This window comes from Tachypleus tridentatus, chromosome 6, assembly GCF_004210375.1.
Source record: "Tachypleus tridentatus isolate NWPU-2018 chromosome 6, ASM421037v1, whole genome shotgun sequence".
Classification (NCBI taxonomy): Eukaryota; Metazoa; Arthropoda; class Merostomata; order Xiphosura; family Limulidae; genus Tachypleus; species Tachypleus tridentatus.
The window spans coordinates 85,487,067-85,514,961 of record NC_134830.1 but is presented as its reverse complement, the minus strand read 5'-3'; the positions used below and the strand labels follow the sequence as shown (position 1 = coordinate 85,514,961).

At 29.8% G+C, this 27,895-nt stretch overlaps 1 protein-coding gene across 19 annotated transcripts in view; it reads left to right on the top strand.

Moving 5' to 3' along the window:
* Positions 1 to 27,895, top strand: part of LOC143252947 (uncharacterized) — a 229,411-nt gene that overhangs the window by 1,059 nt on the left and 200,457 nt on the right. For 12 of the 19 annotated variants that reach the window (XM_076505865.1, XM_076505864.1, XM_076505863.1 and 9 more), the window contains exons 2-19: positions 2,847 to 2,900; positions 7,648 to 7,749; positions 8,082 to 8,180; positions 9,256 to 9,453; positions 12,739 to 12,924; positions 13,515 to 13,613; positions 13,964 to 14,062; positions 14,533 to 14,631; positions 15,888 to 15,986; positions 16,481 to 16,678; positions 17,061 to 17,258; positions 17,545 to 17,742; positions 18,769 to 18,867; positions 20,198 to 20,395; positions 20,730 to 20,828; positions 21,518 to 21,715; positions 25,340 to 25,438; positions 26,503 to 26,686. In XM_076505865.1, coding sequence (XP_076361980.1) covers positions 2,847 to 2,900; positions 7,648 to 7,749; positions 8,082 to 8,180; positions 9,256 to 9,453; positions 12,739 to 12,924; positions 13,515 to 13,613; positions 13,964 to 14,062; positions 14,533 to 14,631; positions 15,888 to 15,986; positions 16,481 to 16,678; positions 17,061 to 17,258; positions 17,545 to 17,742; positions 18,769 to 18,867; positions 20,198 to 20,395; positions 20,730 to 20,828; positions 21,518 to 21,715; positions 25,340 to 25,438; positions 26,503 to 26,686 — 2,506 coding nt within the window. Of the gene's footprint in view, positions 1 to 2,846; positions 2,901 to 4,950; positions 5,173 to 7,647; positions 7,750 to 8,081; positions 8,181 to 9,255; positions 9,454 to 12,738; positions 12,925 to 13,514; positions 13,614 to 13,963; positions 14,063 to 14,532; positions 14,632 to 15,887; positions 15,987 to 16,480; positions 16,679 to 17,060; positions 17,259 to 17,544; positions 17,743 to 18,768; positions 18,868 to 20,197; positions 20,396 to 20,729; positions 20,829 to 21,517; positions 21,716 to 25,339; positions 25,439 to 26,502; positions 26,687 to 27,895 lie in introns of those variants that run through there. The other 7 variants (XM_076505869.1, XM_076505868.1, XM_076505867.1 and 4 more) reach the window with 2 other exon arrangements.

Genomic DNA, 27,895 nt, shown 5'->3' with positions numbered 1-27,895 from the left:
TAGTGTAGAATATCCTGCTTATAAAATAGTGTTTGGCATTATTATTATTCATGCCTATTCTTTCATCATTTCAAAAGTGAATGTTAATCTTTGCCTGCATGCGCAAAATTTCAAACGGGACACAGACGAACGCTCGGATAGACATCACATTAGCAATCGTGCACCCACACTTGTTAAAATAGCGGGTTATTAAATAGCGGGAAATTCTTCCATCATTTCAAAAGTGAATGTTAATCTTTGCCTGCATGCACAATTTTTCAAACGGGACACAGACGAACGCTCGGATAAACATCACATTAGCAATCGTGCACCCACACTTGTCAAAATAGCGGGTTATTTACGGCAACTTACGGGAGGTGCTCTTAATCATGGAATATGGCTAGTAGTGTATTGTTAGCTTGTTAGTAGTGTTGCACAAAATGCTATTGTTATTACTTTTTATTACCAAGGTTATAAGTTCGACTAAGAAAATCGCTTTTAGCCAAAGTAGTGTAACTTGGTCATGTGCATTTAGAGTTGCATAAATTGAAAGCAGAAGAGAGCTGTGCCTTTCCAACAATGTTAGTCCGTCAAGTTGACAAATCTGTGGTTTTGTGAAAATTTTGTTTCTACTGTGTTGACTTTCTTAAGTGCTTTTGCGATTTTAATTTGTATTGCACACTTAGCTCATTCCTACCATGATATCATTCATATTATAGCAGTATAGAATATTCTGATAGTTCATTTGTTTCAGATTTTAGGAAATTTACGTTATAAAGATACAAAACGTCTTATATTTTCCCTCTTTTGTAAGAAAGGATTTTTCTCTATTTATTACTACACTTTGTTATACAAGAACAAAATGATTTATTCATTGTGATTATTTTTAAGCATCGTGTTCTTTCTTTTCTTTTTGAGTCTAGCATGGCTAGGTTGTCAGTGGAATTGGACTCGCAATTTGAGGTTCGCGTGTTCGAATCCCCACCCCACCAGAAATGCCACGCTTTCAACCGTGGGGACGTTATAATTTTTGGTCAATCCCACTACAAGAGTTAGCAGTGAGTGATGATGGCTAGCTGCCTTCAAGTCTTTCACTGCTAAATTATGGATGGCTAGTGCAGATAGTCCTCGTGCAGCTTTGCCCGAAATTTCAAGCAAACTGAACTAGTTTATTTTTTGTTAGAAATGTCGCTCCTTGTGTTATCACTACGTTATGCTAGTAGGTGCGCACTAATAATATCTGAATTTTTTAGAACATCAGCATATGGATATGTAACCTGAAGAATACAGAAATAGTGTAAACCAGGAAAGTTGAATTTATTTATAGTTGCAATTGAACAATTGGGAAGGTGCTGCATTAGAGATGGTTTATTTTTATTGAACATTTATCAAATCTAAATCGTATTTAAATAAGAAAGTTCCTTTAAAATCCGATTATTTTAGCCAATTTTCTTTTTTCTTCATTTTTCTATGCTACATGTTTTCGTTAATTGCAAGTTATCTCACAAAAATACAAATAACATATTAGTTACCTGTTTTATTTGTTATTCTTTTAACTGTGAATTCAGTTGTCGAATCTTGGTCAAATTGAGTTTGGGTTGGCCTGTGATAGAGTTTAGGTTTTCGTAGTTTGTGAACTGCGTTTGAGTCCTTGCTATACCTCAATATTTCTTTACTATAAGTTGTGGATGCGTTGTAACAGATATAGTAAATTACTTAGTGTTAAAAATGGGTGGTAAGGTGCTATTAACTGACTGGCTCTTTTTGGCCAGTAGTTTGTTTGTTTTGGAATTTCGCACAAAGCTACTCGAGGGCTATCTGTGCTAGCCGTCCCTAATTTAGCAGTGTAAGACTAGAGGGAAGGCAGCTAGTCATCACCAACCACCGCCAACTCTTGGGCTACTCTTTTACTAACGAATAGTGGGATTGACCGTAACATTATACACCCCCACGGATGGGAGGGCGAGCATGTTTAGCGCGACGCGGGCGCGAACCCGCGACCCTCGGATTACGAGTCGCACGCCTTACGCGCTTGGCCATGCCAGGCCGCCAGTAGTTCAAAATTAGAGATAAGCGTAGATATCGTTAATATCTCTACAATATATACAGATTTACCAGATTAGCATTATTTTCTTATAATATTCTTTAATGATTGTCATTTCTTATACTTCATAACTAAACAATAGTATAAAGGTTGTATCCAACTTTTATTATAATTTAACACATTTTTTCACACTGTTATGTTAAAATAAGTGTGTAGTTAGTTGTTTACATATTAGCTAAACATTGATTTTTCGTTACAGAGTTTCTTATATTTATAATTATGTCGTGACATTTAATTAAAACGTTTTGATGTTATGTAGCAATACGATAAAGTTGGGGGAGAAGGGGCTTCAGTTACGATTTCTGAATATTTGCTGTTTATAAGTTTGATATTATGTTTCAAAATCAGACAGTTTAATAAAAAGATGACCGTTGTTGACGTTCACAAACTATGCCCACGTGAATACATGGACGGTGGTATTGGCGCCGGGATTTGGTGAATACCATCGATGGGGTTCCGCAGAGAAAACCAGAGCATGCGTCACCAAGAAAATCAATATTGACGTCTCAGTTGGAAATGCTGCATCGACGATAGATCGAATCACTTGGCAACGTAACATCATCAGAAGAGTGGTGGCAACCGCTTCGTTTGACAGATTGCTTAATTCAGTGCCTCGTAGAATTTGTATTATGTAATACAACTTTATATAAAGAGTTAAGAAGCTTTGGTCCTAGGTGAAGTTCTGTAATGCTTAATTCTGTCAATGTGGTGATTTCACTTTGTTTGTCGTTTTGAATCTGCCCACCTATTTCTCTACCTCAAGCTTCTATCCAGAGTTGTTCTAGCTGTTGCCATGGTAGCCGAAGATCAAGGGCAGGTAGGTTTTATAAAATTGACCAAGAATCCTTATGATAATGTTAACGAAATGCCGAGTGTAAATGTTTAGTAAAATATAAAATAGCAAAGCATTTTTTGTGCGCCGTACGATTTGTTTCATAATAAGGACATAAGCGCATTGTCGACCTTTACGTCCATCAGAAGAAGAGTGTGAATCGACATTTCTCTTCCTGTAGTGCAGGTATGACGTTATAGTATCGTACGCCATTCTGACAAGTGCAACAAAATGGTTTTTTATATACACAGAAATACATACATCTGTCTTATGTTTTTAGTTTACATTTTTTACCAGTTTATTTTTCAGAGCTTTCACTGTTCTACTAGATTTTATTATCCTGTATGAAAATTACCAGTTAACGAAATGAACTACAACACTCCAAAAAAACCTTATAGAAAGAGCTCAGCAGAACCAATCTTTCCTGTGGACTTACGAGCGTAAAAATGCTGTTTTGTAGTCTAGAAATACCTGCTAGCGGCCTCATATATTGATTGATTTTTAGAGGTTATGGGTATTTTTGGTGTGTTCTTCTAAGTTTCATTGTTTATTGCTTTAAATCTATCATACGAAAAAATCAATAAAATATGCCGATAATAACAAACAAATAGCATGATAAAAGTTGAATTTACAAAGAACTGTGCAAACTAAATGCAAGGGAAATAATATATTTCTTTGATGATTGTTAAAAAAACCCATCATTGTATCCTGACGAAATGGTAAAAAATAAAACATTGATAAATCTTTACTGTGTTTGTCTTTTAGCAGTATGCCCCACTCTAGTACAGCGGTAAGTCTTCGGATTTATAACGCTAAAATCAGGGTTCGATTCCCCTCGCTGAGCTTAGCAGATAGCCCGATGTGGCTTTGTTATTAGAAAAACACAAACTGTCACCGGTACTGATTTAGTATTTTATTATTGAAACTAGTATATGGTACAAAAATCTTAGATCTGTTTTTCAAAATGTTGAACAAAACTTTTTCTCTTTGCAAAGAAAATAGAATAACTAGGTTATATGTTTATTATGCGTTTGTTTTTTAAATCCAGGAAAAATTAAATCAATAAATTTATTAAAAACTAGACCCTTTCAACGTTGTTTCTTTTAAAGAATTTGGAAGTTTTAGTTGCGTCCATTTCATGCATATGAACATCGCAAACGAAAGCTTACAGAAGAAAACGAAACTGCAGTTTTATATGAACATTATCATTTATTGCACGATGAAAATAAGCCAAAGATCTGGTATACTGTGTAAATGAGAATATATACAGCTTTGCAAAAAATACATTATTTTATTTGGCTTTATATTGAAGATGACTAAGGTTATTTTGATTTGAAATGTGTTTTATTCTTTTCTCTTTTTTTACCTATATGTTGTGAGAGTGATTTTATGGACAAACGTTATATATGTGTGTTTGCATTTATGAAGTTATCTTTGTATTGAATTGATGACGACATTTTAAGTGACCAGCTTATATTCTTAAACCTAATGTTCTGATTATCGTGCTATTTCTTTTTAACTTCGTAAACTATAACTATCATACACGGTGACCTACTATTATTACTAACCTAACTCATTGTTCGTATTACGCGATCCTTGCCGTAGATGCGTTATACACATCTGGCCAAAATCTTAAGGTCAATGAACACAAAGAAAAATATGCATTTTGCGTTGTTAGACTCGACCACTTACTTGAGTAGAGCTAGTGTTTAGGCTAATTTCATTGTGTTCACATTTTCCCTATTAAATACTAAAAAGTTTTTATTTTTATTTTCCCGTTTCTTATTTTCATCTTTCGAAGCTCTGCTCAATTAAGTGGTTGAGTCTAACAACGCGAAATGCATATTTTTTCTTTATGTTCGTTGGCCATAAGATTTTGGCCAGCAGTGTATGCAAAAAATAAGCTAATAAAATACATTATTATAATCGAGGGAGCGTCAAGTCCTCACTACGTATGCATTATTAAACTTCCACTGGTCCAGTTCAAATCTCATAAGAATTAAGATAGCATAATATTGTTCAAATGAGGACTTGTGTATATTGATTTTAAGTTTTATAATATTTTGATTTCAGATATGATATATTAAAAATCAAGTAAGTTTTATTAGCAGTGTATTCTACTTATGTCTTTTGTATAAAAGAAATATTAAAATACCCCTCCATGACGCTAATCAGTATTTCATTTAGACAATATAAGATGTTTGGAAACCATGCAAATTGTACGAGCTGCAGTATACCAAAATCTGCAAATCTAAAAGTGAGTAAAACTTGGTGGGCAAGAGGTTGATATTTATGACTCATTATCCTCACTTCAGGCAAGTTTTATGACAACTTTTAGTATCATAGTTGTTTTGAACTGTATTTTTTGTCTGTATTGGTTGAAGAGTTGATGAATGTGCATGTTTGAACTACCTCAGCATCTCAAAGTTATATTTAGAAAAGAACTATAATTAGACTGCATCTTGTACCTACTTCACAGTTTCAGGATCTTGGTTCAAATATAACTTATGTTGCACTTCCATGTTCTATAAAATAAATTCATGGGTTAGAATTATAATATGTTGCACATTAAATGTGATGATGTTGTAATTTATATGCTGGTCTGTTTTTTTATAATGATTTAAAATGATAAAAATGTGTATTTAAAACTTTCAAAGGGCAGAATTCAGTTTTCAAATAATCAACCACAATAATCTGCTGGTTTTGTGGTCAATTTTACTCAACTAATGAACTTTTTATCTCATTATTTTCAGCTGCATTGTTCTCCATAAAATCAGCTGCTTCTTGTTTTTCAGTTTCTGGTTAGCTCTTCATTGCATCTTTGGTGTAGTTGGGCTCAAAGACTCTTTTGGGTTTTTTCTTCTTATCTTATTAACAATTGCTGGTTCTTCACACTTTCTGCATGACCAGGTATTCCATTTATATATATATATATGTATAATATGATAGATCCTCTGTCTGTTATCCTTTTGAATGGGTTCTTACTTCACACATGTTTTGCCTACATTTCTTAGCAATATATCCTTTAAAGTTTCATTTGAAACATCTATTGTGTTGTAGTTTATTTCTTCTGTTCTGTGTACTAATCCTTTCAGTAGTTCGGATGTTTCAGTACTACTCAATCTGATGATCCTGTAACTTCTAGAAGGTGTCTTTAGTTGTTTATTTGCAACTTTCATGGTTTCAACTTTCATTGCCTACTGTGGAGCTTTCTTTAAAGATGTACATGTGATTTGTTTCATCTTAATTTTCATACTGTTGTCTGTTATAGCACCATGAAATTGGCCACATGTCAATAAATCCATCATTTCAAGCAAAGTATCTGGTAAGATAACTTAACAAGCCTTTCCAAATTTTCTTCAAGTTCAGTTAACATCTCTTCTTTCCTTGTACCCCATTTTAGAACTTTGCTCTGGATACTCCTTTCTGGTGTGTTAACTCCAATTATGTTTGGTAAGATGACTACCATTGCTTGATAGTTGTTATGGTTGTAAGCTGAAATGTTACTTAAGACATTTAAAGTGGTCCCTTTAGATGGGAAGCAAGATGAATAGCTTGTTAACTATTCCAGCTGTTCACTTTGAAAATGATTTTCATCTGACCCTGATATGCCTTATATGGTATCTTTTCATAATAGTCTGTTAGTTTATTAATTGGATAATGTTTCTGAATTGGCCAGCTAAATTTTGGGACTGGTTTTACACTGTTTGAGAAAAATGAATTGCCATATTTGTGATTGTGTAACTGAATAGATATGATAAACCTCACCTCTAATGCTAAAAATGTTTTTGACACTGAACTCATAAATTCAACAAACATTGATTAATTTCACTTATGTATTGAAATAACATTTTTCTTCTCTGTATTTTAGTCTTTTTACTAATGAAGATAAACATAGTTGAAAAGATGAAAAATGTTTTACTTGTATGATAAATCAAACGTTTTGGAATATATTTATTCCATCATCAGCAAGACTGAAAACAATGTGTATTGATATATAAGTACAAATAAATTCTTAATGATATTGAAAACAGGAAGTTTAGTAATCATTGGAAGAGCAATAGATTTAATACACATAAACCATAAAGTAAACAGCAGAATACAACCAAACATTAAAATTATAAAAAATTAGTGCAAACACATATACACAAAACAAAAAGACAATTTGAAAAATAAATACTAATGTATCAGTCACAGCATATATGAAATATAAATTGATTAAAGAGTTTTTTAGTTGGAAGAATGTTTATCAGTTATTTAGATCATGGTGATTCTTTACAATTAGAAGGCTTTCTTTAAAAGAAATTCAAGATTTGTAAACTCGGTTGTTTTATGGTAAAGTATTTCATTGATATTTTGTAACTGTATGTCTTTATTACTATACTTTGTTTTTCCCCTTGTGAGTCTATCATTTATGTCTTTTCATTTTTAAATAAATTATACACAAGAGCTTGCATACTGATTATGAAGAAATTGTTTCTAGTTATTGAATGTTATTTCAAAAAAAATTGCTAGAATGCATATGTCATTTTTAAATTTAATATTATGGATCTAATGTATTGCTTTCAATTCACAAAGGGAAAACTAGAAAGTAAGTGCATTTTTCAATTTTTAACACATAGTTTTGCAGTTAATATTATGTAATAGAAGAAACAACATTTTAAAAACTTTCAAACAGATTTATTTTTAATCAGTATAACTTGTCCTTATTTGTGTAACTAACTTTTTTCAGACTGATGGTAATGCTAGCTTTCTGCGAGCAGCCAGGGCAGGCAACTTTGAAAAAGTCTTAGAATATCTGAAGGGGAGTATTGATATCAATACCAGCAATGCTGTAAGTTGACTATTTTATGCTGTTTGAGAAAAATGAATTGCCATATATGTTATTTCATTAAAGTATTTTTAAGAGAAAGCTGGAGTGATATTTTCTTTTTTTTAAACAAATAGGATACTACAAATCAAAATCAATTTTTATATGCTAACAACAGTATCTTAGATTTTTGTCTGTATTCATTGAATACAGAAGATTATTGTGTGTGGCATTTTGTGAAGGTAAATCTCTAATATAAACTTTTTTCTTATATTTTATTTAAACAATTAGAACATCTTGTTGTATGACTTATAACTTAGACCCTTTTCTACAATAAAAAGATGTATCTTGTATAGAATGGACTGAATGCCTTGCACCTTGCATCTAAAGAGGGCCATGTGAACATTGTTAGTGAGCTTTTGAAGCGAGGAGCTAATGTTAATGCTGCTACTAAGGTAAGTTTATGTACAAGAACAAAAGAAAAATTTCATTATGTCAGAGTGATTGTTTTAGAACTTTTAATTTTATCATAATCTTCAAAACTGAGTATTAGTCTGTCTCATTATTTTTATTTTGTTTTGTCAGCTCTAGGATTTTAGTGTACCATTACAAATGAAATGTGTTTTTTTTAAATATGTTTTTAAAAGCATAATTTCAAAAAATAAATTTGAGTGGATTTTTAGCTGCCATAAAGTGAACTAATGGAACAGGATTATACTTTTTTGTATCATTACATTTTTTACAGAATTAAGGCATTCTAAGTATTTAATTTCTGTCTGGTTACATAAAATATTTTATTAAAACCTAATTCTTAAGCATATTTTAATTTGAAAAAGGAAAGGGACAATAAAAAAGAATGAAACTTTGGATTAATAACTGACTTATTTTGTTTCTCACTTTTGTCTTAGAGTGTTATCAAACACTCAATATTTATATTTCTCTTTTTTTTTAATATTTTATGTAATATATTTATGATGTATCCAAAAAGTTGCCTCTATGATTAATTTTTATAAGGTACTGTGATAAAATGTGTCAATGTTAGTGGTAATATATAATTTGTTGGTACATAATCTACCCATGTTGTTAATGAAAGGGTTAATTATATTTTAGAAAATGTCACTTATTTTGTAAGAGAAAAGTATATGTTAATACAAAAAATGTTTGTTCATCAACATATCTAGGCTTTACATTATGTAATGATTTAATTGAAAATAAAGCCAATATAGATAGAGTACCATGTATCTCATCATGGTAAAAGTAATCTTTATTCCCTATTGTCACCCGCTAGTACAGCGGTATCTCTACGGATTTACAACGCTAAAATCAGGGGCTCAATTCCACTCAGTGGGCTCAGCAGATTTCCTGAGGTGGCTTTGCTATAAGAAAACATGCACACACACACACACACACACACACACACACACACACACACACACACACACACACACACATTCCTTGTTAAGTATTAATAATGGTTTACATGTGTGGATGAATGTGAAAATTGTACTCTCATATTTTTCTGCCCAACAGAAAGGAAATACAGCCTTACATATAGCCTCCCTAGCTGGTCAAGAGGCTGTGGTGAAGATTCTGGTGCAGAGTGGGGCCAATGTTAATGTTCAGTCTCAGAATGGCTTCACTCCTCTTTACATGGCTGCACAAGAGAACCATGACAATGTTGTTTGCTTCTTACTTGCTAATGGAGCTAATCAAAGCCTTGCAACAGAGGTTGGATATAATTTTAGAGAACTCTCTGTTAGCTATATTTATTAGATATTCTTCAAAAGGCACAGATTCTATTCAGGATTATTTCACTTTTATGGCCATACATAAGTATATTCTAAGAGTTTTACTAAGCATGTTTATTTTGTTTTTTATTTCAGGAGTTGCACAATAAACAAATAAATAAATAAACATAAAAAAATAGATACGTAAAATAATATACCATTTAAAGGTTCATTATTTTGTATATTTATACACATTTTTACACTTACTTATAAAAGCACTTATCTATCTTAGGAATCTTTCATTATATAAATTTGAATAGATTGTGTTTTAATACATGCATCAAAACTGTGTGGATTTGTACTTGTTTTTTTGGTAGAATTATAAAAACATGAAAATTTGAGGATTTTGCTTTTATGTCTGCAATTTTTCACAAAGGCTAAGCAAAACCAGTGCAAATTTTTGAAGCATAATAATAGCAAAAGGTTTATTACATTGTTATATATATAAAATTCAGTAAAATATTACCAAAAATCATAAGCAAAGAAGAAGGTAAAGGAATATGTAGTAACTTTTAGAACAGCATCCTCAGTTTACTTTAGATAATTATTATATATTCATATTGTTATGCTAAAATTTAGTGGTACAAGGTTTATTTCATTCTTTATATTTTTTCCAAGCTTTCTAATAAAACTTTGGTTATTCTGCAAGAAATGTTGCTGAGGTTGAGAGTATATGCATGATTTCAAATTAGTATACTTCATTTTATCAAAGTTGTTCTTCCTTAAAGTGATACTATAAATTTTTAAAGAATCTTGATCAAGATTTTAACTTTGTTTGGATTCTAGTGCAGGAAAATGCATAAGAACACTTGTATAGTTTATGAAATATTTTTAACCAACTGAACCTAGAATAAGAAAAATTACACATTTGAAATGTTAAGGTTTTATTTTTTATATTAATTTATTTGTTAAAAACAGCTCTTCTGTTGTAATTGTGAAATTGACACCATGACAAATTATGAATATTTTAAGATTGACCCCCATTTTATTTATACTTTTACAATATTGATTTGTTTTTAAGTCTTTACTCTGAGCTTTAAAACTACACAAGGAAGAAAGGCAAAACAAACATTATTTTTGCCTTGAATTATGAGCCATTAAAATATAAAAATAACATTTTTAAAAAAGTAAGGAACAACATAATAAACACAAGATATTGGTAAAGAAGAGATGTTTAACAATTCATTTAAGATTTCATTTTATGGTAATTCTTTGTCATTTTATTCAGTTTTAATGAAATTGGTTTAAGTAAAATATTGTTAAATTATAAGGTAACATCAAAATAATTTAGCTTAAGAGCTTGACTTTATAAAATTTATTCCATACGAAGATAGTTTGACTGTTACACATTTAAGATAGGTTACAGGGCTTTGTTGTTCCACATACTTTTAATTTATTATTTATTGAATTTGATTTGATATAGATTAAATATTTTCTTTGTTAAACTTAAAAATGTGGATGGTTGGAGCAAATCAGCTGAAAGATTCTCAGAAAAATGTGCTAGTTTACTACTCATACCAACTTGTTAATGACTTGTGTGCAGCTGCTTAGTTGGTCATGTTCATATTCCACCAATTTCTGTAACACTTTGGGCTCTTTTACCTTTTCTTCACTGTTTTCTTGGCTGAGATGAGATGAGGTTTCCCATAAGTTGTTCCTATGGATTCCCTGCCACTGGGTGTCAAACTCTAATATGCACATTCTGAGGGAGCTCAGCTAGTTAAATTTTGCACTGGCCCTTTCACCATTTCAAATGGAATTCTTACATTTCTATGTGAGAGGTGAGTTATCATCACAGATGTTAGCATTTGTCTAATCTAATAAAATATTTCTAATTAACCAACTTCATCACTTCTGGTGCATCATGTTTTTCCCATGCCTTGTCTGAGAATGAAATTATTACAAGTGCAAGTGTATAGGGTGCGTTACTACATATGAAGATTGTGTCAGTTATTTGTTGGTGGAGGACTATTGTCACGTGATGATGCCATCCTGCACTAATGCAGTTTATGTTAAACACATGAATTTAGGTGGTAACTAGTTGAAGGCTAGAGGCATGCAAGTTGTATAAGCAGACATAGAAGGGAAACAGCATTTCTGTATGCAGAGGTATCTATTTGAAATATATTTTCTGATTAGGAAAGTATTAACTTTGTAGCTGTGCAACCAGACAAATCCATGCAGTTTAAAGGAATATAATCTTTAGATAGTGCAATTAAATTCCTTAACTCCAAATAATAAAAGAACAATTATAATGTCCATTTAAAATGTAGCTCAGGATGGCTAGTATGGGTATTAACACTTTTACTAATAAAGCAGAGAACAATGTTTCGATCTTGCTAGGGTCATATTTAGATTAACAGAGAATGTTGAAATGTTGTTCTATGCTTTATTAGTAAAAGTATTAATACCCATACCAGCCATCCTGAGATGCATTTTTACTTTATGTGGGTTTCTCATCATCACGAATGTCCATTTAAGTTTATGAGCTAAAGGAAATTCCTGTTGTGACAATTATTAAATTTTCTGGATGGTTTCAGTCAGTGTTTTTTAAGTTAAAACATCAAAAATATACTTAAAAGTTAAGGTGATACATGTGTTTTTGTGACTTAAGTCAGAGGAACTTTCAGTTTTCTTTTTCTTCGTTAACCCAAGGCACTGTTATATAATATTTCACAAACATGCCTATTGTACATTTTTACATCGATTTATATGCATAAGAAGCAGTCATGAATTATAAAAATGAATTAGTAGTTACTCAGTATTTTGTCTCTACAAATTTCATTAGTGTGGATTATTTTAGTAAACAAAAAATTACTGTAACAATGTTTAAATAAAATTGAAACAAAGTTAATTGGGATGTTTAAATCAAATGATAATTAGTAATAATGATGAGGCTTAAACCAGAATTAGGATGTTTATTACATGACTTATAGAGCGACAAAATTTTGTAATATATTTTTACACTAACAGTATTTGGTGGTAAGTTCAGGTACTATTTTATAGGTATGAATATTTCATTCTTGTTTCATTTTAACTTCTTAAGGTTTTTTTTTATACAGATATCGTCCTTTTTTATACTAGTTATAATTCATCATATCAAATTTATTGTTGATGAAATTATTTTAAAATAATTTAAAGATGTAAGCTAGTGTTTTTAAAATTATTTGTTTGTATTTTATTTATTTTGTTCTGAATATTACATGTGTATGTTTTTGCTCCATAGGATGGCTTTACCCCCCTTGCTGTAGCTCTCCAGCAAGGCCATGACAAAGTTGTAGCAGTTTTACTAGAAAACGATGCCAAAGGAAGAGTTCGTCTTCCTGCCCTCCACATTGCTGCAAAGAAAGATGATTGTAAGGCAGCTGCTCTGCTTCTTCAGAATGATCATAACCCAGATATTACTTCAAAGGTATAGAATTTAAACATATTGTAACAGTTTCTTGTTTTGAAAATTACCTAATATAGAAAACACAGACATATTTAGAAGAAATACAGCATTCTGAGACTGTACTGTAACCAAGCTAAGTACATCCAATTTAAACTTGGCCATCTTGTAACTACTAATGCAAGGTTAAATGTAAAATGCAGAAACCTTGAATATATTTTGTATTTCTGATTTATCTTTCATAATATATACACAATGATATTTTTTATTATGTATTTGAGACTTTACAAATAGTAAATCAGAAAGTAGTATTATTTTCAACATTGGTATTCCAAAGGTTTAGAAAGTATAATTATATTAATATTGGCTGCTAATTTAGAATATATGTAGGACTATTAGTATTGAGGAAAATAATGAATAAAAATGAAAATGTCTGTGTTTTTAATACTTACTAGCAATAATCTAGCATGAACTTTGTTCATGTGCTTTCTCTGTTGTAATTTTATATTATTTGAAATATTTGTTTTGGTAATTTAAAAAGTTAACTTTTTATGTCTGAAAGACTGGTAAATGTATTGTTAAAGAGAAAATACATATATTTGTGAAATTTTCAGAGTGGTTTCACTCCACTACACATTGCAGCCCACTATGGCAATGACAGTATTGGTCGACTTCTACTTGAGAAGGGTGCTGAAATAAATTATGCTGCTAAGGTAACTTCATTCTTTAATTTAAGTTAATATTATCTGTAATTTTTTTTAGCTTTTGGTTATATGGTATATGATGAAGAAATATGTATTTTAAAGTAAATATAAAAAATAAATATGTTTATCTCCTATAATTCAAACTAATAAATTCTACTTTATATCTAATTATAAGGGATAAACATATTTATTTTTATATTTACTTTAAAATACATATTTTTTGTAACTATGAGTGTTTAATACAACAAATTTCAGCAATTTAATCCTGTGTTTTGAATTATAATTGTTAGTAAAGAAGTGTTCTATTATTATTAGTTGCTAGAAGTAATTATTTCTCTTTCTGTTTTTTCTGTTCCTAGCATCAAATAACTCCTCTTCACGTAGCATCAAAATGGGGTAAAGCAAACATGGCAACCTTACTTTTAGACAAAGGGGCTAAAATTGATGCATCTACTAGGGTAAGTATGAATCATTAATTTGTGTCTGCTGTTGTAAGTATAAGTTGAAATTTCTTAATTTCTTTAAGCTCTTGCATTAATTATTCACAGTTGTTTTGTTGGTGGTGTGTATGTGAAAAAAAAAAAGAGATAAAATCAAGTACAGTTTAGCATTTGCGTAAACACTGGAAATGAGTAAATGATGTGTATATATAGATATTATTAATAGGTAAAGTTAGATTGGGTTAGTGTTTCAAATTACGGATGAGGATTGATACAACACTGTACTTAATGCTAACTTGTTTTGGAAGTATCTTAAGAAAAACATTGGTTTTAAGACCTGTTTAAAGAAATGATGGCTTTATCGTTATAACTTTTTTTTAATAACAGTTTTGGAATTTTAACAGAAAGAGTATGAAATATATAAGATTGAGAAGATTTAGAAGTGTTTAATATAAAATGTTCTGATGTAAAATATTTTTGTTTTGCAGGATGGTCTTACACCTCTTCACTGTGCTGCTCGCAGTGGTCATGATCATGTTGTAGATTTGTTGCTTGAAAGAGGTGCCCCTATTACAGCTAAAACAAAGGTGCACAGAAAGTTAACAACTTTTAGTGTTTTTATTACTTGGGGTATTGTTTTATGTCTCTTTAATTTAAGTTGAAATATATTTAATTAAAAATATTAAGATATTAAAAATAGTTTTATAAATATTTTCAAAATGTTAAAGTTCTGTTATAATGTCAGGTTTATGTGCAGTAAAATATAACCTCTAAAATGTTGTGGAACATGCATTAAAAGAGATAGAAGAAAACTAACAGTAAGAATTATATTCCTTATCTATGGAATTTGAATTTCTTTAGATAAAGAGCATAAGGGTCAAGAAGAAAGTAGCAATAGAAAATTATGTAACAAGTTGTTTACTATGTTATGTGTACTATAACAATTAACTGCCTTCAACAGGTGAAGAATAAAAATAACTTATATAAGTTTGTAAATTTAAATCTGGTGATATGTAGAAAACTAAAAATAATTTGGAAGCAAACACTTTCAGTAGGTGTTGGAGTTTAGAGTACATTGTGAACTATAGTTTGTAAAAAATAACAGAAATTTACACACTTGTAAGCTGTAAATTGTTGTTATAACATTTTTAAGGACCCTCTTATTTTTAACTTTTTTTCCTTTTCATCAACTCTGCAGCTCATTTTGTCACTAATTACTGTTTGAGTGACATTTTGCTATTTTTATTATTTATCAATTTTTTGTATGATATTTATATTTGTAGTAGAATATACTAGTTAACAACTAACTATTTCTCCATTTTTATTCTATCTTTGACATAACTATTGTGGGTTATTTTTATTTCTATTTATGATATGGCTTGTTGATATTCATAATCCAGTTTAAGAGTTATATATTGGTTGCAGCACATTCAATCTGGTACTAAAATTGTTCTGACAGTGTTATAAACAATTTGTATATTATTAAAGTTTCTTCAGCTGGCAGACTGGTCAATGCATATTGTTTTAAGTAAACCATTCTTTTTAGTGTGTGCTGGCTTAAAAGCTTCTAGAGTTCAATTATAACATGTTTAAAATATTTTAATTAATTAAATGATTAACTTTAAAAATAGGAAATAGTAACATTTTTTTTTTAGTGAAAAATAATGATTCATCTGCTATTGGACTAACATTTTATAGCTCTTAAGATTTGTTATTGATGTTAAAAATGAATTATTTTTTTAAAAATTGTGTAATATTCTTTCTTATTTTTACATTAAATTGGATTTGTTTTCTTGAAATGGATTTAGATTTGATAATATAAATTCGGATTTTTTTTTTTCAGAATGGTCTTGCTCCTCTTCACATGGCATCTCAAGGTGACCATGTAGATGGAGCTAGGATTTTGTTGTATCATAAAGCTCCTGTAGATGATGTTACAGTTGTAAGTAAAATACAAAAGTAAATAAATATTTGTTAGTAGATTCTGCCCTGGGTAATTATATTAGGTTATGCCTCTTAAATATATACCATTCCAAAAAAATATAATTATTTTTTCAAGAGATAGCATGAGTTTATTAAATTATTCTTCAAAGTAAAATAATATTTTTTAAAGGAACCTATCACTTAGTTCTCTTTGCAAAATTTGACATATTTTCATACTTTCCTGATTATATTAAAATCATGTAATATGTGATTTTTTTAAAACAAGTATAGAGTATGTAGAGTAGTCTTACAATTTTATTCATAAAATACTATGGAAAACACTAAAAGAAGCAATGAATGAAAAACAAAATGACTACAGCACAAAATTACTGTAGATAAATTTTGTCAAAACATAATTATCTAAATATTTTAACTTGATTTTTACAACATGAAAAATAATACGAATTATAATGTTTTTACTGTGTTATTTAAAGAAAATAATTATTTTTTCAGGACTATCTTACAGCTTTACATGTAGCTGCTCACTGTGGCCATGTTAGAGTGGCCAAACTTCTTCTTGATCGTAAAGCTGATCCTAATGCAAGAGCCCTGAATGGTTTTACTCCACTTCACATTGCATGTAAAAAAAACAGAATTAAAGTAGTTGAACTGCTCTTGAAACATGGAGCTTCTATTGAAGCTAGAACAGAGGTGTGTTTCAGGGTTTGATATCTAATTCTGAGTTTCCTCAATAATTTATTTAATAACTTAAGAAGCTAACATGACATGAGTTAAATGCATTCAATCAGTTAGCTATATCATTTTTTACTTTAAAATGCCAAAAGCTAAAAACAAATTTAATCTAATGTTTCAAGATCTAATTCTAATGAATTAAAAATATTTTTAAATTTTAATTTTGATTTATACTAACTGAATCCAAAATTTTATGTGAGTAATAAAATTATTTTTTTAATGTTTTAGAAGTAGCAAAAGAATTGTATTACATTTTCAATGTATTAAAAAGTTTTATTTTTCCAAGTTTTATATTTCTTTTGGAGAAATATATATAAATGCATGAATGTAATTTTTTTAGTCTGGTCTTACACCTCTCCATGTGGCTGCCTTTATGGGAAATATGAATATTGTTATCTTCTTGATTCAACATGGAGCTGATCCAGATATTCCAACTGTCCGAGGAGAAACTCCAATCCATCTGGCTGCAAGAGCTAATCAAGCCGATATTATTCGTATTCTTTTAAGAAATGGTGCTCGTGTGGATGCTAAAGCTAGAGCAAGTGTTTTGCACTTTTTTTACAAGTTTCAAATTTTTTCCATTATTTGAGCATATTTTCTTAAACTAATATGAATTACATGCTTTTAATTTTGTTGATTTATTTCTTTGATTTTTTTTATATTTTTGGAATAAGTGAGAAGGAAAGATATGCGTGTGAGTAATAAAATAACTTTTTCATATAATTTATTCAGTTGTGCAGTTCATATGATTGTTTTACACCAGTTTTCGTGAAATTTCTTTTCTAAATTTGAGTACATTTGTATAAATGTTGTTTTTTTAATAGGAACATCAGACTCCCTTGCACATTGCTGCTCGACTTGGTAATGTGGACATTGTGAGTTTGTTGATTCAGCATGGGGCAGCAGTGGATGCTACAACCAAAGATATGTACACAGCTCTTCACATTGCATCTAAAGAAGGACAGGAAGAGGTGGCTTCTGTTTTATTAGACAATGGAGCATCACTCACTGCAACTACTAAGGTATTGTCTGTTTTTCATTTGAGAACTTTGTTAAAATTTGCATTTGCTAGCCAACGAATCATCAGAATCTTTTAAGTGCTCTGACTTCATCATCTGAGGTTCTCCAAATTACTACAAAGTTGGTACTTTTTGGCATTTTAACAAAGTGGCAAAATGCTTATTTCCGTACATTTAATTTATTGCATTGGTATTTAAATGCTGTAAATGCAAACAGTCAGACAGTGAACTTTAGTATTATATAGTTTTTTGTATAATATGAAAAACTTAAGGTCCTAAATGTAGGAGTTTCAAGTGATAAAAGCACTGTGACAAATTTCTTTTGCTTTAAATGGCCTCACATAAAAAATAGGTACAATCAAATATACAAACAGTGTTGTCCCAACAGTCATAATACTTTCATCAATTTTTCAATTTATAGACTTCTAGTGACAAGATTTTAGGTATTAATAATTTTGAGTATTATTGGTTAAAATCTGAATGCTAACAAACTAAAGATAGTAACTGCTAACTTCTAAATTTTCAAGAAGGTGTTTGGAAATTTGTAAAGTTATGTTTTCTTAATAACTATGCATTATATGCAGTATCTAAATTAAGAAGTAAAACTGTACATGTTGCTGTTAACATAACTTTTCCCAGAGAGCTAAATTCTAATTTTGGAAATTCATTAGGTTTATTAAATGGAAATATAGAAACTTTAAGAAAAATTGTTATAGGCTTTTAAATTTTTGTTTGTAGTGTAAAATCTCCTGTTGTAGGTAATACCTTTATGATTGTCATGACTGGACAGGTTATAAATTAAAGTCCTTTTATTGTAAAATAAATTTGTGTGTAGTTTAAATATTATTGAAATGCACTAACTGATACTTCTGTATTTAAAACTAGTGTATTTGAGGTTAATTTTAGTATGTTCTTTTATGATAATGTTTTTTGAGTTTGAAATTCAGTACAAGTTTATTGTTCCTATTTGGTTCAGTAACAACTATACTTCTTAAACGTGGGATATGTTTGCCTCTTTGAAACTTGCAGAAAGGTTTTACTCCCCTTCACTTAGCTGCTAAGTATGGAAATATTAAAGTTGCAAGACTTTTACTTCAGAAAGATGCTCCAGTTGATGCACAGGGAAAGGTAAACCTATTATTTTTTATTTTATTTTATTAAAATAGATATATTTGTATGCTTGTATATTTTTGGAACTTTTAACACAATGTGTAAATCATAGCTTTAGTAAAGCTTTAGGAAGTAAGTTATCCAACACCAGTTTTACTTCAAGTAATACAGAGAGTTGAGTACATTACATTAAAATGGTTTTGAATATGCATGTCTGCAAGTCACGTGACAACTATGGTTGATATAAAGACAAAGAAAGTGAAATATATCAGAACTACTTTTTTTTTTTTACTTAGTTTGGCATTTAATACATACTTTGATGTCACCAAAAAATTTTACATTTAAAAGGGCTATTGCATACAAGTCTTACTCTAGATACGTCAAGCAATGTGTGGCATCTTGTAACAGAATCTTGTATGAGAATCCATGAATACAAAGTTCAGTAGCGAAAACATTAATATTGTTCCAGGAAATTTTATGTAACAAGAAGAAAAAGCAACACAAATCATACGTACACAAGATGCTTTAATGACATATTTGTTTAACTATCACATACTTCAAGCATCTGGAGAATGAAATGAGTATCCAAGTATCCATATATTTCCTTACAAAAACATAACAGTAAGTTGTTGGATACAATGCCAATGGATTTTTATGTGATTGAACTGTTGAAGTGAATGCTGGAATGTGTGGTCCTTATGTAACAGATGATTATGAAAATTCTGTTGGGAGAATGACGTTTCATACATTGCAGCCTTATGATGAAGTCTTTTTACAGTAGTAACTACACTGCACAACCATTATCAAGATACACAGACGTTAATCAGAAGAGATGAAGTGTAATGATGTAGTAAGACTTCAGAATTTATTTAATGTAATATTCTTAACACTGTAGACGTAAATCATGCTATGGATCTAAATTACTTAATCCTAAAATTTATGATTGTATTGTTGACAATTTTGTTTTATCTTTAGTTTTTCTTTTTTTGTGTTAGAATGTATTTTTTATAAATATGTTATAAAAAATTAGTTACAGAAAATATAGTTTAGAATGGGTCTAGGCTGTGTTTAAACTTATATTCTTAAAGCTACAGTACAGCTTACATTGTACAAGGAAAGCTGTGTGTTTGATATCACAGTGTATACAGTCAAATGAAATAGGAGATGTCAACTAACAGTTGTTTCAGTGAGATTATTATTTTTATTGTTTAATCAGTGTGGTTAAAATATTTAAAACTTGTAGTTATAATATCTTGGTTACTGATAAAGAGCAGCTTAATTTAATTTTAGGGAAGATTTGATAAATGTTATGGTAGGGATATACAGATTACTATGTTTTGTTATTTAGAATGGTGTAACACCACTCCATGTTGCAGCACATTATGACCATGTCAATGTAGCATTACTGTTGCTTGACAAAGGAGCTTCCCCTCATGCTACTGCAAAAAATGGTTATACCCCTCTCCATATTGCTGCTAAAAAGAGCCAGATGGATATTGCAACAACTCTCTTGGAATATGGAGCTAAAGCAAATTCTGAATCTAAAGTAAGAAATTTTTCAAAATTTGAATAGTGTTGTTTTTCTAGGAAATAATACTGAAAGAAACCATATTTTTGTTTTAAATATTTTTGGGCTTTCATGGGCAAAATCTTATTTACAGTATGTATTAATTTTGTAATAGAAACCTTTTTTTTTTACTGAAATTGTATGATATTATTAAAGTTGGGAAAAAAGGGTCTTTACTTTATCAAATATTGATAATAATAAACTTCTTATTTCAGCCAACACTTTGTTATTGCAGCTTTGTTTGTGTACTTATAGTAATGTGTTTTTATACCATAAGAGGTTTTGTTCTTGATTATGTTTTTATATATTTTAGGCTGGTTTCACTCCTCTTCACCTAGCTGCTCAGGAAGGCCACACAGATATGACAACACTGTTGATTGAACACCGAGCTGATGTAAACATGAAGGCTAAAGTAGGAATTTGTTTAATTTTTGCTATCTCATCCTCCTAAATGTATGCACTTTAAAAATATGTATATATTCAAATACTGATTGGTATATTAATACTTGCATTGATGACTTAGAGGTCTAGTTGATAGAAATTAGAAGTGTTTTAACTTTTACAAAAGTTCATTATGACATGGTTAGATAGGAGTGCCAGGTTGTTCAGTGTGTTTGTGTCATCAAGACATGAAGCTTTCTTCTGAAGATAATCCTTCTGAATATGTATGTATGAGTGTAGGAAGATAAGATATTCAATGAATGTTTTAACTTCTAATTTAGCTCATTACCTGAAATATAAAGATTTAGTCAACAGAACCGGTGTTTTTGTGAGGACGTTGGTGTTAGTTTTGAGTAAGTATTTATTAATCTATAAAGGATATGTTTCATTGAATGTTTGTAGAAGAGAAAAATATGCGACTTATTTTTCTAAGGCTGTAAATAGACAATATCATGATTGATTTTTGATAGTAGAAGTTATATCATTAGTGTTACTGTTTTTCTTACCTGGTGAGAGTTATTAAAATCAATCAAATAACATCAAAAGTCTTTGGAGTATTCAGTGTTACTTATTTTTACAACTTTTAAACATTCTAAAGATTTTCTTGTTTTTTAAGCAATAATTCATATCATTGATGTGTTTGAATTATTGTATATTTAGAATGGTCTTACTCCACTTCATCTTTGTGCCCAAGAGGATCATGTAAATGTGGCAGCAATTTTGGTAAAGAATGATGCAGAGAATGATCCAGAAACTAATGCAGGGTACACTCCTTTGCATGTTGCCTGTCACTTTGGTCAAGTCAACATGGTTAGGTTCCTGCTCCAGCATACAGCTAATGTTAACTCTGTTACTTCGGTAAGTCTGCCGAGTTGAAGAGAAAAGTTAATAATGCATTTTCAGCTCATGTAGGAATTGAAAAGAAATTTTAAGAACATTTTCATAATCAAGTAAATTGTTATTATTCTTTGAATGTAGGTAAATTAGAGAGTACATTTTTTTTTTTTTTACTTTCAGTTATAAGTACATATTCCTAAGACATATTTTCTACCTAAGGTAGAAAAGCCAAATTTGATGTAGTGCTGTTGTACAGTAAATAGAATGGACTCTGTTGATTACAGATGAAGCTGTCTAAGTTTGTAGTACATACTAGAGGGATTTACACATTAGGTAAAAAATTTAGAAAAAGGACCTTTCCATGATGTTCCATTGTTTGAAAACAGTCATCAGTTTATAAGTCATAACCAATGTAAATGTCACAAAATAATATTCCAGAAAGTTTGTTTTGTAGAAACTTTAATCAAATGATTTAAGTTAGATTAATGTTATGAAAGGAACATGAAAGTGAATAGGTAGAACCTTTTCTTATTGCCAAACATATATTTAGCATTCTATTTTTGCAACTACTTGTTTAATACTAGAGTAAAATCTTGAGTAAATAACTAGCAACATAGTAACTGTTGCTCACAAGCTTGTTAATACTTTTTTTTCTCATTTATGTAGGGATGCTAGAAGTATATGTAGGAATATCACATAAATTTCCCTACTATGTTTGGAAAACACATAATAGAGCTTTATTATCATTATTAGGGTATTTTATCTATTAAATATGTCATTCTGGATGAGTGCATTTTCTCTTGAGGGTCAAATAGCACCACTGAATTAAAAATTATTGTTTAAATAAAAGTGTACTCATTATTCTAATATTTAAAGTAAAAAACCTCAGAGTTATTCAACAAAAATGATTTATTGATTTAATTTCAAACATAAAAAATTAAGAACTAGCAAATTTTTTATTTTATTTTGCTCTAAACGAAATTATTAGCCTTTATAAATTTATTGGACTTTGTTTGAGCATACTACAGTACTTTATAGTCCTCTATGAAGAAAGTAATAATAGTTTTTAACAAAATAACCATAATATAACCATCTAATCCGAATACACTGCTTCAGAACTTCTGTTGTCATAGTGTGATATCATTGCTTGTATATAAGTGTCAAGGTGTAATAGACTGGTGATTTACATACTTAATTAAAGCTATTGTTCTGTTCTTTACAATTGTATAAACTATTGTGGTGTTTTCAGTTCAGTATGAATTTGTGTATGGTTCTGAATAAAATGATAAATACTCAGCATAGTGTTATGTTACAGGAAGAAATGATGTTTGTGAACAACTAACACAGTTATAGACCTGGTTTCTTTTTAAACCTTTCCTTATTAGTTTATGCTACAATTGAATTATGATTTTGAAGTATGATAGGAAAAGAAATGTTTATATTTGGAGCAAGATGAGGCATACTTAGTTAAATTGTTTTACTCTTGACTCTATAAGGTTTTGTTTCACTGAAAAAGCTACTGTATTAGATCATTGATGACGAGAAAACCCACTTGTAGAGAAAAATATGTATGTAAAAACAGCTGGTTTGGGTTGAGAAAATTTGTAGTGGAGCGAACAACATTTCGACCTTCTTTGGTCATAGTCAGGTTCAAAATCCAGGCACAAAACTAAGGTCTATACTATGTAAAAACTGCACTGACAAACACCACACCAAAATTATTTATAAAATACAATATGATAACTACCACAATTTCTATATTGGAGAAAGAAGTAGAAAATGGAAACCAGATTCAAAGAACACAAAAAGTCACCTTCACATGCTTTCGACACTGCAATCAAATAAACACAACATAACCATAGAAAACCCCCAAATACTAAATAAAGAAACAAGCATAAACAAATGCAAAATTAAAGAAGCCTTACTTATACAACAAATCAAGCCCAAAATAAACCAATACAAAGGAACACCTTTATACCTATATCAAGAAATATAATCAAACATCTAAGCACGCCCTTTACATTCCTACACTCAATTACACAACTGCCTTCAAACATGTGGTCAGCTACCAGTCAGTAACCCTTTCTTTCTTTGTGAACCTGACAATGACCAAAGAAGGTAGAAATGCTATTCGCTCCTCTACATAAAAAAATTTTCTCAACCCAAACCAGCTGTTTTTGCATACGTATTAGATCATGTTTACACTAGGTGTTTTTGGTCCAAGAACTGTCTGAATGGACAAAAGAAACCACTGGAAAGAAATATAAAAATATACATACATATATAAAAAATTAATGTATAACTGGTTTAAAAACTTATTATGTATATTAAGTGAAAACAATTTTAAAACATTTAGCATGGTAATAAAGTTATTTTTATTCTATGCCAGTGAGTGTATATATAGTGAATTGCATAGTGTTTTTCCAATTGAGAAAAAGATAATATTTACAATTTTGTAAAATCAAACTTTATAAGAAAGTTTTACATTTGTATTGGAAGACATAAAAATAAGTAATTAAGGCTACAAGACAGATAAGCATTTTAAATTGTTTCTTAAAAAGAACACATTACAAAAATGAAATATTTTCAAAACTGTAAATTCATGAAAAGTTTCATTAAAATAAATATGCTTTTATATGCAGCAGGTATATAATCTGTACAATGCAATTCTGAAAATCCAAACTATTTTATCCAGTAGTTTTGTTTGTAATGCAATAAAACAGACCATACAGTAATTATATTAACAACATTGATCACCTTAGAAAGTTGAACATAAAGTGAAATTTCAAAATATATGATTTAGAAAAAACCACAACTTTTGTAGTAGTTTATTGTGAACATCAGATGTGTTTTACTGTATACCATCAGTTCATTTGCAGGCCTCAAATGTTATTGCTGATGTTATTGGATTCAATGTTTAAGACATGATTTAATGTAATTTTTTTTATAATAAAGAATCTGAAATTAATACAAATTAGAGGTGAATTATTGAAGTCTCTATGAAGAAAGATAGAATTATGTGATCATTTGTTTGGCCATATAACTCTTATTAGGTTTCATTGTCTTCATTATTATGTGCTAATGAAATTAAATGAGGGCTAAATTTCAAGTTGTCATGAGTAACTAAGAAACTCAAATGACAACTTTATGTCAATTATATCTCGAACATTTTGGCCCTTAAAATATTTAACTTCAAATTAGACATTATTTTACTTGAAGAGAGTTAGTATTTTATTTGCAATTCAGTGCTAACACTACCTGGAAAAATGCATAGTTACAGTTTATGGTAGGAAAATGTATTTCTGCTGAGTCAAATAATTCAGAAATATTATATTACAAAGAGACATTTCTGAGAAAAGTGTAAAATTAAGTGTTTACAATGAAGTTTTACATGTTAATCAACAAAATTACATTTTACTAAAAGTTATGAATGGATTGTTAAACAATATTTTATGCAAAATTTTTATTTTTCAAATGGGGCACTACAGGATTTTTAGTGTATGTATATGAGCATCAAAAGGTACATATTTAGGCTGCCCAGGAACGTTTTTACTTCATAGGTTGTATGGTTTAAGGGGTACTGTTGCAGTTTGTTTTTGGATGTGTAAATGTTTGTAACTTTTTTCTTTTTTCTGTTACTCTCAGCATGGGTACACACCTCTTCATCAAGCAGCCCAGCAGGGACACACTTTAATTATTAGTCTTCTACTTGAAAATAAAGCTTCTCCAAATGCTTTGACAAATGTAAGTGTTAATATTAAGTTCAGGGTTGAGCAGTTACTTTCTTTAACATACATTCTCACTTATGCATAATCTATATATTAATTGGAATACCACATTTACTGTTAAATATGAACATTCTTGGCTAGAGAATTAAATCTTGTGAAGAGACATACTTTTCTGATATCTTTAATAATTGAAGAATTAATATAAAATATGAATGTTTTGGTTAAATAGTTTAAATCTTATTTAACTCGCAGAAATATTTATCTGATGTCATTATTAATTAAAGTATTTCTACCAAAGGTGAAAGCTCTTAGTTAAAAATTAAATAATTACATTGAAAAATGTGCCTGAGAAGTTTCCAAGGGTGATATGACTTACAAAGTAGTATGAACATGAACTGTTGATGATAAGGATAAAAAATGAAATGTGTCTAATACAAAAATACAAAGTATAAAGAAAATGGTTATGGCTGTTTTGAGTGTGTGGGTTACATTTTAATGTTGAATGATGAACATAGAAAAATAAGTTATTGAAGTGCAATGTATAAATTATTTGGCTTTTTTTGGTAATAGAACTTAAAAAATAATTATCAACATTTTTAATGGTATATACAATGGAAATATTTATCCTACATGTATAACAGAGTAGCATATATTTAACTACAATAAACATGCTTGCTTATCAAAGGAGTTGTACATCAGAAAGTTTACACTGATAGTTGTTAGTTGTCTTGTGTGTTTTGAAATTTGTAATCAGCATCTTGTGGTTGATTATATTATGCACATCTAAGTACATTAGAAATCTGGTGGAATTGAAAATGCTTTTCTTACATATTTTTCATATTGTGCAAAGTGTTTCTCGTATAATGTGGTTGAAATACTCTTACTGTGCTGTCTCTTAATTATTGAAACCTTTAGGGACAAGATTCAGGATGTAGTGTTAAGAAATATAACAGGCCTAGCGAAATGTCTTGTGACAAGTATAATTAATTATAATCATGCTTTGCTAGCAGGTATGATGTTTTCATACCATAACAAAAATAATAACATTCTATGAATGTTGTTTAATTCTTAAATTAACAGCAAGGACAAACAGCTTTGTCTATTGCCAGACGTCTTGGTTACATATCTGTTGTGGAAACTCTGAAGGTTGTAACAGAAACTACTACTATAACTACCACTACTACTGTTGTAGAAGAAAAGTACAAAGTTTTAGCACCTGAAACCATGCAGGAAACATTCATGAGTGATTCTGAGGATGAAGGAGGTAAGTTAAAAGTATTCTGGATGCTTCTTATAAAGCTATATAGATGTGTGTATGTATGTATGTGTGTGTGTGTGTGTGTGTGTGTGCAGGAAAATGATGTTATTAACTCTTAAATATGAACCAGTTAATATTAACTTCTGATCAGAGCAAACATAGTCATAATACAGAAATCAAAATCCATCGAGTGGTGAGTGTAACTAATTAAATACACTCTTTACTTTTTGGCTTATAATGATAGGATGCATTGTTTTATTATTTTAGTATCCTCTTTGTTAAAGATAATTTTGGACATGATTTCAATAACACCTCATGATGTTTTGGCCAGATTAGTAGATATAGGTTAGTCCAGATCTGTATCCTGAGATAATATCGCAAAATAATACATTTAATAAGAATATTATAATAAAAATAGATGTATCTAAAATATATCTTGTAGTGATAAAATAAAATTGTATGGTAAACTTTATGTGCCAGAAAGTGAAAGGCTAATGGAGTACTTTTTGAGATTAAATTTGTAGATGTTTAAGTAGTTATGCTGGGATAGTTGATACTTTGAAACTCATATGTGTTTGTGCTGATTTTTCTCCATGTTATTAGCATTCTTTCTACCTTTATTCTTTACCACTTATAATAATGGTGAAAACTGATATGTATTTAAATTATTTGTGCCACCCAGTGGCTAAATGGTAAACCTGAGGATTTGTAATGTTAAAAATTAGCTGTTGATACCTGTGATAGGCTGAGCAACAGATAGTCCTTCTTGTGGTTTTGTGCTTACTATGAAGAAACAAACAGTTATGTTTCTGAATCTGATAAAAGTCATATCATGGCTGTAAATTTTAATTTTTTGCATTTAATTTGATGAGTTATATATTAAAATGCTAGAATAAAGCTCAATGTGTTAATTTGAGAGACGTCAGAATTGAAACTTTTGTTATATGAGGTATGTTTAACACTAACAACTTTGAATAATTCCATGAATATCATCTATCATTGTATATTCTCAATCATTATGTAATATTTGTAGCAAGTGTTATGTAATTTGTACATAATTATATAAATGAACAGCTGTATATACTGATTAGAATGTTTTTTGTTTTTTTTTCACATTCTTCGCAGAATATCCCATGAATTTTAATTATTGTTATGTGGTTTCAGTTATTGTTTCAGTTTTACATTTTTTTTTCTGTTAAGTTTTCCTAATACTTT